At 30.0% G+C, this 13381-nt stretch overlaps 1 protein-coding gene across 1 annotated transcript; it reads right to left on the reverse strand.

Annotated features, from left to right (window-relative positions):
• Nucleotides 1-740: 740 nt before the first annotated feature.
• On the reverse strand, nt 741-9308 carry LOC134684137 (uncharacterized). Its single transcript, XM_063543418.1, has 4 exons — nt 9184-9308; nt 6860-6928; nt 1640-1690; nt 741-1148 (listed from the first exon to the last, which is right to left on the reverse strand). The coding sequence occupies exons 1-4, from the start codon at nt 9236-9238 to the stop codon at nt 901-903; spliced, it is 423 nt and encodes a 140-aa protein (XP_063399488.1). The 5' UTR covers nt 9239-9308; the 3' UTR covers nt 741-900.
• Between the last annotated feature and the right edge of the window lie 4073 nt (nt 9309-13381).

A 13381-nucleotide genomic window follows, 5' to 3' on the forward strand; every position in this document is an offset into this window, starting at 1 on the left:
TCTAGCAGATTATGACATCTTGATAGTAAATACTTATAAATATGGAATACAATCAGAACCGTTCTGACCGAAATACCTTTCCTACCTTGAAAAATCATCGGTCAAATAAGTTTCATATTCACTATTTTGTGTAGTTGCAGGCTGCAAGCTGGGGATTATTGTCATGACGCTTCTTTCTTATAGATTATATTTTCATTGTAGTTGCTTCTTCAATAGTTTTATTTCGATTACTTTATTCAGTGTCATTACTATTTTCGACTTTACTGGAGTTATTGATAGATAATTTCTGCTACATGTATTTACTAATTTCAATGCTCATTGTAAACTTTATTTGATATTTTATACTTTTTTTTTATTATATAATACCACAACCCTTGACGAAATAACACAAAACTTTTCAATATAATTGTATGTATAAGTGACCCGATTTATCTTATCAGACTTGAATATTAAAATTGCAAACAAGAGAAATAATGGTGATTAATTTGAAAAGTGTTTGATCAATCATAAACAGTCCTGTTAACCGCATGAACAGGAAAACATAAGATAAAAGAATTAGCTCAAAAAGATTAATGTTTATAAAGAGACGTGTGTTTGTTGAATATGCAGTTACAGCCGATTTTATTGAGTGTGTGTGTTTTGCTCGCTAGGAAGCTGAAACTTGAATTCATTTTAAGGTTAGGTAAACTATTTTCCTCGTAAACTAGTCCGACGAATAACCAATTTATCTCTCTGAAAGGAAGGTGGCATACCTTACCTTATAAGGACAGCAAGCTTACAAAACATATTACCTACACACCCAAAAACATCGGCTGAAATGTTCACACTGATTTCGGTTGAAGTATTGCACTTTTTCATATTGATATATATATACACATATCAACGAGTTGTATATATATTTCAATGTCTAAACACAAGTATGTATAAATCACCTAATTTAAAATAGAAATAATAATTCAGATTATATGTAACGTAGAATCCAAATGAACTTCCAACAATGCAATGGTACTTTCCGCCACCATGTCCATCTAGGCTGACTTTAATATGTTCTGCGATATCGGCCGTATTGCTATAACGATGTTTACCTTCTCGGGAATATTGAATTGTTTTCTTTTGCATATATACAGACATATGCACGGTTCTTATATCTACAACATACATGTATCAGTTATGCAAAATACTTTTATACAATAGTTATCAAAGGTACCAGGATTATAATTTAATACGCAAAATGCGCGTTTTGTCTTAATAAGACTTATCAATGACGCTCAGATCAAAATAGTAATAAAGCTAAACAAGTACAAAATTGAAGACAATTGAGGACCCAAAATTCAAATGAGTTGTGCCAAATACAGCTAAGGTAATATATTCTTGGGAAAATCTTTAGTTTTTTTCGAAATATGTTTAGCTTTGTTAACAGGAATTTATAAAAAATGACTATATAATTGATATTCATGTCAACACCGAAGTTATGACAAATGATTAATGTATTCCAACAAAAAAATATAACTTAATCACTCAGTTATAACATTCTGATTTCAGTACACTCGAAACACATTTGTTGAGGTATTCACGTGCCGCTGATTTTATTTGATCTAATAGAAACAATTATGCATTTGTAAAATATTGATTCACATACCAACGTCATCTGAACTAGACCTTTTCCCAAATCTGTTTTCTAGATGAAATTCTGAAAAAGTATCAAATGTTAACATGCAGTCATTTTCCTCGAAAGTTAAAAAAAATGCCATTACATTAATTTGCAAGGAATGTTTGCGCCGCAGATGTTCGTGGATATATGGCACTTGCCATAGCAAACACTTTCTTTTTCCCTTCAATTGTGTAGGTCTATTTTCAATTAAAACTAGATTTTACTTGCCATGATTAGCCGTGAAAAATCATGATATGGGTTCTTGCAATCTTTATCCGTAATTTCGTGGTGATTTTGCCTTGGTGTCTTAGAATGGATTGTTGTTTCGAGTTTCAAGTAATTCAATGAATTGAAAAAAAAACGTTAAGTCTTTTTAAAAGTTTAAAATAAATTTTAGATATTTCGTTGCTATAAATAGAAAGCTATGCTGAAATGTTTTGCTTGTAGTCAATCCAGAACTTATAAGTGAATATTCTGACAAATCAGCATGCTTTGGTTTTGTAGAAGAGATCATAATTGACTACAAGTTGGTGAATTTATCGTGGTAAAAGGTATGAAAATTGACTGACAGACTGAATTGAACATCAAAATTTATTATATGACTTCATTCATTAAATGTCGAAATTCGCATCTGGTGAAGTCAAAATATGCTGTAAATATTGCTGTTTAGTTTTTTCAGAACTGGTTTTATTTTATACAACTTTTTGTGTTGATATTTGATCTAAGTGTCTTGTCTTGTTCATTGTTCTGTTGTTCTGATAAAGTTAGAATTAACAAATTCTGATACTGTTTGCTCTGTTACCAGTTACAATTCTGCCTTGGATAAGACAAACGGGTGTTTCAAAGTGACTCTGATAGAGCACCCTTTTAAGGTATAGACTGACATCTTTTCTTTGATTTTCTTTTGGAACCGATGTTAACGTCACTTTATGACCTTTGGTTTTCCGTCCCATTGGGGTATTCTCTTTGTTGTGCTTTTCCCATTTGCAATAAGTTAATTTTTGTTTTATTGATTAGTATTTGTATGATGCTGTATGATACTTTTTGTATGTGATTGTCGTTTAAAGTGGTATGGGTGTCTTCCTCCATCTTGGATTGTAAAAAACATAGAACCAAAGGTCCAGATTTTGATCAAGTTAGCAAAATTTGATGCAGAAATGCAGATATTTAATGCGAATTTTCATTTATAAGAACCAATTTATAAGTATATAACTTATAAATATAAATATTTTTGCAAATGCTAATTATTATTGGATGTTTTTTTTATTTTTTTGAGTTTGGCATTTTAAGGGGAGCTAACTCTAAAACAGTACATTTTCTGAAGGATTCTACATGTAATTTTCATAATTTTGTGATTTATCCGGAAAAAACGTACGGTGACCCTATCTTTTCTTTTAATATTCTCAAAGCAGTGTCTGAAAGCTATTTTTTCCTGTAGTATTTAACAATTCTATCATTTTAATTTGTTTCTGATCACAAAATGGTGCTTTTTCCTATATAATCCATACAAAATGTTTCAGTTTGTCCTATGCTGTAGCTTTAGAAAATCGCGGTGACCTATCATTTTTATTATATTTTTCAGCATGTATCAATAGATACTACATTTTGGCCAAGTATGAACAAATTCTATAATTTTTTTTTTTAGACTCCCATATCACCTTAAAGAGCTCATGTTATGTCTGTTATTATGTACATGTGTGTCGACTTTATATAAAATAATTTTAACTACTTACAAACTATTCTTTCGTCCGTCAGAATCGATTAAGTATTGTCTAAAGAAAAGACTTGGGATCATTGCGATGCCTCATTTAAATAGATAAATTTGAGAATGGAAATTGGGAATGTCAAAGAGACAACAACCCGACCAAATAAAAAAACAAGAGCAGAAGGTCATCAACAGGTCTTTCCCTAGATTAAATTTAACATTAATCATTTTGAAAACAAGTGACAGTTTTCTGTTAGCAATTATATAAAAAAAAACAGAAATTACAAAATTAGCTTTTTAGAAGAATCATTTATTATGAAATATAGCTTCACAGTGTAGATACTAATCTGTACGCTATCCGGAAGTCGCGATTTTCGAAGCGAGGATTTCAAACTGACTAAAAGAACGGTTTTGTTTTGGTGCCTTTTCTCATCATTTGTTTACTCCTTTATCTCTAAAGTGCTTTTCACATCTTAAATGTATGTATAGCATCATAACTATGAGTAACAGTAACAAAAACATGTAGTAGAATATAAAATATACGTGTGCATCACACCAACTTCATAGGGAAAAGTGAAATTGATGGACAATTTTGCTCTCGTAGTACAAAGTAAATAATCTTTTATTGCAAATATTTACATCAGTTTACAGTTAAATATATACTGTTTCAATATTCTTAGCGTATTTAAGTAGAATGTTCGTATTTCAAATAAAAAAATATGCTTTCCTTGAGGATCCCAAAATAAATTACTGTACGATCAGTCTAAAACTGACTGTATTCTAGAAGCGATTTTAGATTTTTTGTCTGTATGACCAGTCGTGATTTTGAAGAAAAAAAACAACGGCAATTTGAAGGTATATACGTGTCTTTGTGATATTATGATTGTGTCCATGGAACTATAACGTGTAATTGCTTTCATCAGACAATGCAAATATATTTCTGATGATTTTTGTAGACGGCAAACTAATCTTATTTTTGATCCGTCAGTCTTATTTAAAATGAAATGACTAAAACGCAAAACATGATTGGACTTTGTATTAATGTGTCGTTGCAGTTATCTGTTTAACTATTACATTTTTAGACTATTTACACCGTCTGTCGTTGACGAATTGGTGAGAACATACATCAAGTTTGTCTCTTTTAAAATGACAAAAAATAGATAGAGAAAGTTTTGTTTAAAAACTTTAGGTATTGAGGAAAGAATTGACGAAATTATACCCCGACACCTATAGTCCATGTTTTTGAAAAAAATAAACCACCAAAAACCTAAATTATAGGTACACAGGGGCATCATTTAAAAACGAATATGAGGAAGTTTTATTAATATATGGTAAGTTTTTGAAAGTTGCGTATAGTAAATGGGTACCATCCAATAAGGTAGTGGAAAAGTCCTTATCATGGAAATAGAAAACTGCAGAATTTTCTAAAAATCAAAATAAGAGGTGCACAATTGAATTAAATGATAAGGAATCTGAAAAAGATTGATTAAATTATGACAAGTGTCTGAAAGAAGTTGTGGGTATAAAATAGGTACGCCCAATATAAGGTTATGACAGTCCGTATTTAAGATAGAGAAACGTCAAAAATATTTTTACCAAAAATCCGAAATAGAAGGTCCATAATAAATTAATTGATTAAAATTGGAGCAATTTTAGAAAAAAAATAACAATTGTTTTTGGAGGTCACGGTTGGAAATACCTGATGGGTGCCCCCATATAATGCAATGTTCAAGTCCGTATCTTATATAAAGAAACCCCATTAAAGATTTTAATAAAATTCTTAATATATTCCTTTTTTATATAAATAAGGCCGTTAATTTTCTCGTTTGAATTGTTTTACAGTGTCATTTCGGGGCCTTTTATAGCTGACTTTGTGGTATTGGCTTTGCTCATTGTTGACGGCTGTACAGTGATCTATATTTGTTGATGTCTGTGCAATTTTGGTCTCTTGTTGACGGTTGTCTCATTGGCAATCATACTGCATCTTCTTTTTTTATATTATCATTTATGCTAAGGAATCCGAGAAAAATTAATTAATAGTTTAATACCAGTGACGGATTCAAGAAAATTGGGATCCGGCGGTTTGAAACTCTTTTTTTAACTTTCAATGCATTTGTATGGGAACATATTGAAAATGGATTGGACCCCCTCAAAATGTCGGGAAACCCCAATGTATATTAAGTGGTTTATGAGGAGATGCGCTTACAAAACCGGCGAAACATGTTGTACCGGTCCAACGGACAGACGGATAGACAGACGAACGGAAAGACGGACTTCGTTATCATTATAAACCACCGCTTTACAAAGTGGTGTACAATTTAGTGTGAAAGAGACAGATCTACATCCAAAGCAAAGTGAAGGAATTGTAATCAATTATAGGCTACAGTACGGCCTCGAATGTTTGTAAATACATGCATTTTTATATAACAATTAAATTTGTGTGTTTGTACAATTTTAAGTATAACGGAGAACATTTTTGAAACTTATATAAACAAACAAACCTTCCTCTTATTTCAGCAACATTCAAACATCATTATACTTACTGTTGTAAGTCGATTACACCCTATCAAGCTTAAACATGTTTGATAAGTTTTCAGGATGTGAATTTATTAAAATATATTTGTGTTATTTAGAGAAATGCCATCTTCTAATGTATCGTAAAAACTTGAAATCACCACTAGAATACAGTGAAATAAAGACTGAGCATTCAGTTTCAAAATATACAAGCGAGACTGATCGTACAGTGAGAAATTCAAACAAGTGTAATTTTCTTATTTCTGGCTTCAAAGATCTGGCTGAAACTTTTACCACCACTTAAAATATACTTTATCTAGTTAATTAAGTCTGGTTTTTACGTGAATTTGTACAGTAAGGGTGCAAAAACATTGTTTTTATGTTAACCGACTGATATTCCGTAGTGATGCACTTTAAAATCTCTTGATTAAGGCAAAGATACGAATAATGAATATTCTCAATTTAATTCTAAACCATTTGTGAATATCGATGTCAGCTGAATTAATCATTAAGCAATGTACAGATGAACATCTTACTGTTTAATATAGTATATCCAACAAATTTAAAATGTGATCCAAAAAGTTCTCGCTTCGAAAATCGCGACTTCCGGATATCGTACAGAATAGTGTCTACATTGTGAGCTTGCAAGCTTCAAATAGTTTTCATCTTTTGTATATCCCTTTAAAACTCATCTGGTCTAAAGAGCAAAGTGAGCATTTATTTTATTTTTTTCCAAATGTTTTTGGGATGCAAGTGAATGCTTAGTTCAATAAGTATATTGTTAATCTCCGCATATGTTTATATGAGGTTCAAAGCAATTACTTGAACAAAAGTAGTCATCACCGTATGGTAAACTGAATATATTACAAAAAATATTCTGTTCTTTCATAAAATACTTCATCAATATTTAAATGATAAAAGACTATACAGAATTATATACTGTCACAATAAAATACAAGGATGCAATACATAGTGATTTGGAATACTACCATTTACGTCTGTTGTCGCACTGAAAGCCTGTGCAGTGTCACCTTTTTCGTCTTTCGAAAGGTGGAAGGCTGAAAAGAAAGAAAAAAATAATTTTACATATCGATTTCGATCCATACATGCTTTCAGCGATTTCTAAGCTGATAAAACAATTTTGTTCAACTGTTTGATGCAGTTGCAATGTTTAACGTTTCCTCCCTTCTCTTTTTGATATCTAGAAATTGTAACGAATTATAAAGCAAAAATATGAGAATTAAAATCATATTCCTGTCCATCATTTTTAGACAATCAAACAAGCATTTTTCAAAGGTTGACCGACACACATGTAGGTTGCATTTCTGTAAATATTGACAATGCAATTTCCGATAGCAACTGCTATTACGGCTAAATCTGTACCATTTTTACTATAAAGTTTTAAATCTTATCCTAGAATTGAAAGTTCATATGCACCACATTTTATTCCAAAGGTCAACATATAGGGCTGTGCGGCATATTTTCAACATTTATATGCTCTGAACTTCTCAGAGTTTAAACTAACACTGATTTTCTTAACTACCCCTACCTCGAATGAAAGGTAACCACAGATTTCAATGTAAACAATATGCACGTGTTTATTTACTGGTAACATTCCCAAGTTCTGTCTCTGTGATATGGAACACAGAGAGTATAACTGGGAACCAGTATGTAAACAAAATTAAGTTTAGAACTATGAATATAGATCTCCCCAAAGAGGCGCGTTTTGAGAAACAGCTGTAATTACAAAGCGCAACTTATGAATTAGTCTTACATATTTTAGAAATAAGTGTTGAATAAAATGAATTTGTCGATATTTTGTGAAGAATTTACAATTTTACAAGTCAAAAGACTTCAGATATAAATGATGTTTTTGTGAAGAATTTTCAATTTTACAAGTCAAAAGACTTCAGATATAAATGATGTTTTCAATATTTTCAATTTTTTAATCCATTATATCATTATTATTGAAATGAAAACGAGTACAGTATGTATGCGTATGTAGTCAGTAACATGCCAAAGTAATTAACAACATTTCAGGTACGTGTATTCTTAAATTTTGTTTTTGTTGTGTTCAAAAATGCCAAATGCAATAATCTTAACTTTAATTACTTTTGTACTTTGAACAAATAAAATTCATATCATACAGAATAACAATGACACCTGTTAGAACATGTAGAATGAAACTTCCATATGTGCGCTATTTTATATGTTATGACTATGAACCCTCTCAATCGCATTTTTATCCTAATGTTTAGCATAATTTGTTTTAGGTTTCGATTCTTATCATGCTTAAAAAGTCTTTGGTTTCAAATATTCGGCATTTTTTTTAGCGTTCACGATGTAGGCCTATCCTGATAAATGCTTTGCATGAATGCAATTTATAACGTGTGGTTTCCATTTTTTAAGATTGTCTTGTTGTATCACAGCTCGGTGTGATATTTTCCGGGATTATATATGATCAATAAAAGTCTAAAACTTCTATTTCAGGGGATTATAAATAAATCAAAATTTCTCTCTGTTTGGTAAAAATACCCAGACAAATAAGTTATATGTATATGCATAGTTTTTCTATTTTATTTCTATTTTCTATTTAAATATGTTAAACCATATTTACTTCTAAACAATATGTTTGTGAGCGCTAAATATGCAATGCTCTTCTAACCTTGAACAGTGGATGTAACAGAACAGTATAAGAGCAAATTTTATAAACTAGCTTCACTCAAAACATCAGTACGAAGCACAAAAAAAACAAAATAATTGTCAGAATTTATTTCATTTTCACATTGAAATATCGACACACCTCACAGATACACGTTACCTGGAAAATAACCATTTGAAAAACTTGCAGAACAATGGAATGATTTGTACCTATCGTGTCTAGTAGAAACGATTGTTCATAACTTAAACGATACATCATGTATTTATATCACGGGCAACTTCAACTCAAATTACGAATTGTTTCTATACTAATTATTTTTATAAAATAGTTAAGATTGTTAATACTTATTGCGTTACACATGCTGCGCTTTCTGGGCAGTCAAAAGCTTTATTTCCAGTCATAATAGAAGTATCCTCATAACCAAAATTACGCAAATGTAATTGTTCTTTTGAGGCATGCAATTACATTTACTAAAGATTAAGTAAGAGACTGCAGGGCAAATTCAATAGAACTGAAACATTGAATGTAAATCGTTTGTTTTCATAATTTATATAAACAAGTTTAAAATTGAGAAAAAAAAAGAAAAATAAAGTTTGAATGTATTATAAGGTTAATCTAAAATTAACAAATTTATAATTTAATAAAACTTACCATTGGAAAGGCCCTTGATTGATAGAAAAAATAATATAGCTCCACATAGTTTCATCTTGTTCTTTTAAGACTGGAAATAAAAAACGAAAAAAATATTAGGATAATTTGACAAACTCTTTTTGCAATCAAAGTGATCCTTTCCTAAATTCTATTTATATACATACGGACAGGAAGAATAAATCGCTTTCAAATTAATCCATACTTAACTTTCAAATGTTTAATTGGTTAAAAGAATATATATCAAGTTTAAGATTAAGCTATGAGGAAGCAGTTTAGAATCAAATGATTCATGAAGTTGTTAATGTTGTGAAAATGTAGACAACTTAAAGAAAAGAAAAATATTATACAGATTAAAAATGTTGAAAGAGATAATAATTATGAAATCGAGCTAAGAATTTTAAAGTTTGAAATATATTTTATAAATTGTCCACTACCGATTTACTCTCCAAATACAACTACATCTGACAATGCATACAATTTAGAACGGAAATGAGGAATGTGTCAAAGAGACATCAACCCGACAAAAGAGCAGAAAACAGCCGGAGCCCACCAATAGGTGCTCAACACAGCAAGAAAAATCCCACACCCAGATGTTGGCTTCAGCAGGCGCAAAAACATAATGTTTACGGCACACCAAACTCAAAAACATACAAATAAACTAAAATTTGAAGTATTAGGCGCATTATATATTGGAAACATATAAAATTTTTTTGATTTTCAAAGATTTCATCTGGAAAGAATTGTCATAAAAACCAACAGTTAATATTGACATACCAAAGTTGAAAAATAAGTTAACAATTATGACTTCATTGAGATGAAAAAATAAAAAAAATATAAGAACATTCTTGATTGTTGACAAAAAAATCAAATCAGCGAATACCTTCAAATGTAATTCACACTTTAAAAACGATCACAATTAAAACATTTTAGCCCCTTTTTTTCTAAGTATTTATATTATTATTTGCATTTAAGCATCAGTAAGAAGTTTTTTTGAAACATCTATATAACCAAAACATTGGTTTCTAGTATTTGTTCGATATTTGTGAAGATTGATAGTAAAAGAGGATATCACAATCTCAGTAAGTTTGAGCTTACATACTTTATAATATTCTTTTTTAATAGCTATTTGTTGAACAAGTTAATGATAAATATAAATAAAACAATGTGAGATTCAAATAATTATATTATTAAGTCTACAAGTGATCCCAATGAGATAACAAGATAAATCTTAGAAAAAAAACCAGTACTAGATATAGGAAGATGTGGTGTGTTTGCCAATGAGACAACTCTCCATCCAAATAACAATTTAAAAAGTAAACCATTATATGATCTAGTAATAGTATATCTAAATTTAGGACGATTTTAACCTTGCATATTTTTTATCAATTACTGTGGACAAAAATTTTTATCAAGGAAATGACATTTTAATTTAAAATGGACATAACTTTGCCTTGAATTGACAGTAGTTTTCACACACTTTATAAAGTAAAAATACAGACTTAAACTTTTATGATTTATCGCGGTTAAGCTATTTTACTGTCGACTTGATTTTGTCTCGATTATTAAATTACCAAATTGAGGCAAATTGCATATGATATATTCAACAGGTTATAGTTTGTTATCTTGAAAGAATCTGTATGAAATTTTAAGTACTTCTAATATTTAGCATCAATTGCTTTACGTTTACAATCAGGAAGATAACGTTCAACTAGACTTAGTTACCAATGGCTGTCGAAGTCGAATCTTCCTGGTATTTAAATTACAGTTAGATAAGTTCAAACGGAATATTCCGAAGGAAACCATGAGTGGTACTTGATTTTGTGTTAACATTGTCAAGTACTATATAACTTCCGTTTCTTTCATCTTCGATATAAGAAAAAACTCAATACCATATAAACTGAGGTATACACATATAATTCAATATCAGCAGAATTAAAACTATGTCGTTTAATCTAAAACTCAATCTGTTTTAGGCTCTCAGTTCCACTTTTATTTATCAAATACAAATGTATCTGAAAGACAATGCCGTGCATATCATTAGTAAAATACAACCATAAATATAAGAAAACATGTCATTTTCTATATTGAAATGAAAGTTCTCACACATGAATTTCCTACTTCTCTCAAAATTTGAACACTCTATTAAAGATCTAGACCTTGTTTTCTGGTATTTGTAAATCCAAGATGAAGGAAGACACCCTATCTACCTTCCTTAAATATTCTCAAAAGCCTGTTTTATCTCGCAAAATAAAATTGAAAAAGCCACAGAAGAACATTTTTCTAAAACTGTTTTTACATAACTATGTAATATATAAATTAAGGACTCTACCTCATTTAATTCTTTACATATGGAGCTATATGACTATATTGACACTCGGACGTCGTCCTCGGTTAATAAAATATGAACAGGCCCATACATTAGGTATTGATCTCGTCAAATGCCCATGATGGATAAACATTTATTTAGCGGGCTGTTAAGTATATAATAATGTTGTAAAAAGACAATCAAATATAAATAAATATATATGGAGGTGGTGTCCCCAACATATATCTAGATAGATGTCTAAAGATTTAAACCCAAGTGCTTCACGAAATCACTTTATAAATTAGTAACATCAGTTTTATCAATAACCAAAGCTCCTAAGTCATTATATTCTAGATCTGAAGTGAATCAGATGTGGAAACGAAAAAGTTCAAAAGATCTTTTTGCGTATTTAAAAAAACTCTTTCATCTTTGCAGCAGTACTAAACTTTTGACTTTTCTAAATACTAGTACTAGTATTATATATTCCAAACAAACAAAATCATTCATATATTGATACATGTAGGTGTTTTTTTGTTTCATAAAAAAGAATGGCCAACTTTGATAGAACTATTTTGTCTTAGGAAGCGATGCATTCTTCTTCGTTAAACTAGCTCTGATTTGAACAATACTTTTCTGAAACTGACATTATCAAGATGCTGGATTTATTGATTGACAGCAAATTTGTTACGTATAAAGGACGTGTTTCTCAATAAACAGTCGGCTTTTCCATTTGAACAAACTGTGTCCCTCTTTTTGTCGACTTTTACCTTTATTCACACGAGGCTTACTTCAAACAGGAACTTCTTAGGAGAAAGAAGAAAAGTAAGCAGTATCCGTTAACTTGAATTTTCGCTATATTTATCATGTTAAAGCATTAAATAATCAGTCAGAGGCATTACTTAAACAAGTAACAATTAAAATTACCTATACAAGTAATGTTGAAAACGAGGCTAATTTAAATATAACTTATATAAGTTATTTTTCTTAATATTATTTGTATAGGTGTCCAAGAATACAGATTTTACTAGCTTTAGATAATTTTCACAGTTATCTGGTTATTTTTCTCTTGATATATAAAAACTAATTCTTCAGAAACACTAATTAACTTTCCGACGCACTTATCTTTCATACCGACGCTTCTGGGTCAAAGATTGGTCTCTTGGGACTATTAAATTATTATTTTCCTCTAAAATCTTGAAGGTAGACTGATATAAATAGATAGATACTTGTGAATTAATTAAGACCTGAAGTTATTTATAATTTGTAACCTAAATCAATTACATATGTGCCTTAGATAAGTGTAATTGCTATTTTTTTCAAAAATGTTTAAAATAACTTATTCAAGTAATATTTTTGTCATTATTTTCAAAGTAACCCTTTATCTCTATACTCCTCTCAAATCTGATAAATTCTTTATTTTGTGATATAAAATGTTGTTTAAAATCATGAATACTACATTTAGTCTATGTTTCTATTGAAAATTAAAATAACTCTATTAAGTTATTTTATTATTTTTAAAATAAAAAATTACTTATATAAGTAATTAAAAAAAATAACTTGTTTAAGTAACGCCCCTGACTGATAATTCACAATTTGATGACTTTGTTGATGACATCTATCGCGTCGTACTTGAGATAATGTATACTGCAGATACAGTTAAGTATGTGTTATATCTTGACTTACACTGAGATATTGACAATGATGGTCGCGATCGGTTGACAACATTCCGACAGTGCCTGAATATGGACTATTTATCTCCAAGTTTAAACAATATTCGAGTGCTTATATTTCCTTTTATGATGTCCACGATAGAGTGTTGCTGCTTACAACGATGCGTACATTTTCCTAAAGTAGTAACAATAATCGTCTTCCCTTTTCGCAAATGTGACCTCC

Source organism: Mytilus trossulus, chromosome 9, assembly GCF_036588685.1.
Source record: "Mytilus trossulus isolate FHL-02 chromosome 9, PNRI_Mtr1.1.1.hap1, whole genome shotgun sequence".
Classification (NCBI taxonomy): domain Eukaryota; kingdom Metazoa; phylum Mollusca; class Bivalvia; order Mytilida; family Mytilidae; genus Mytilus; species Mytilus trossulus.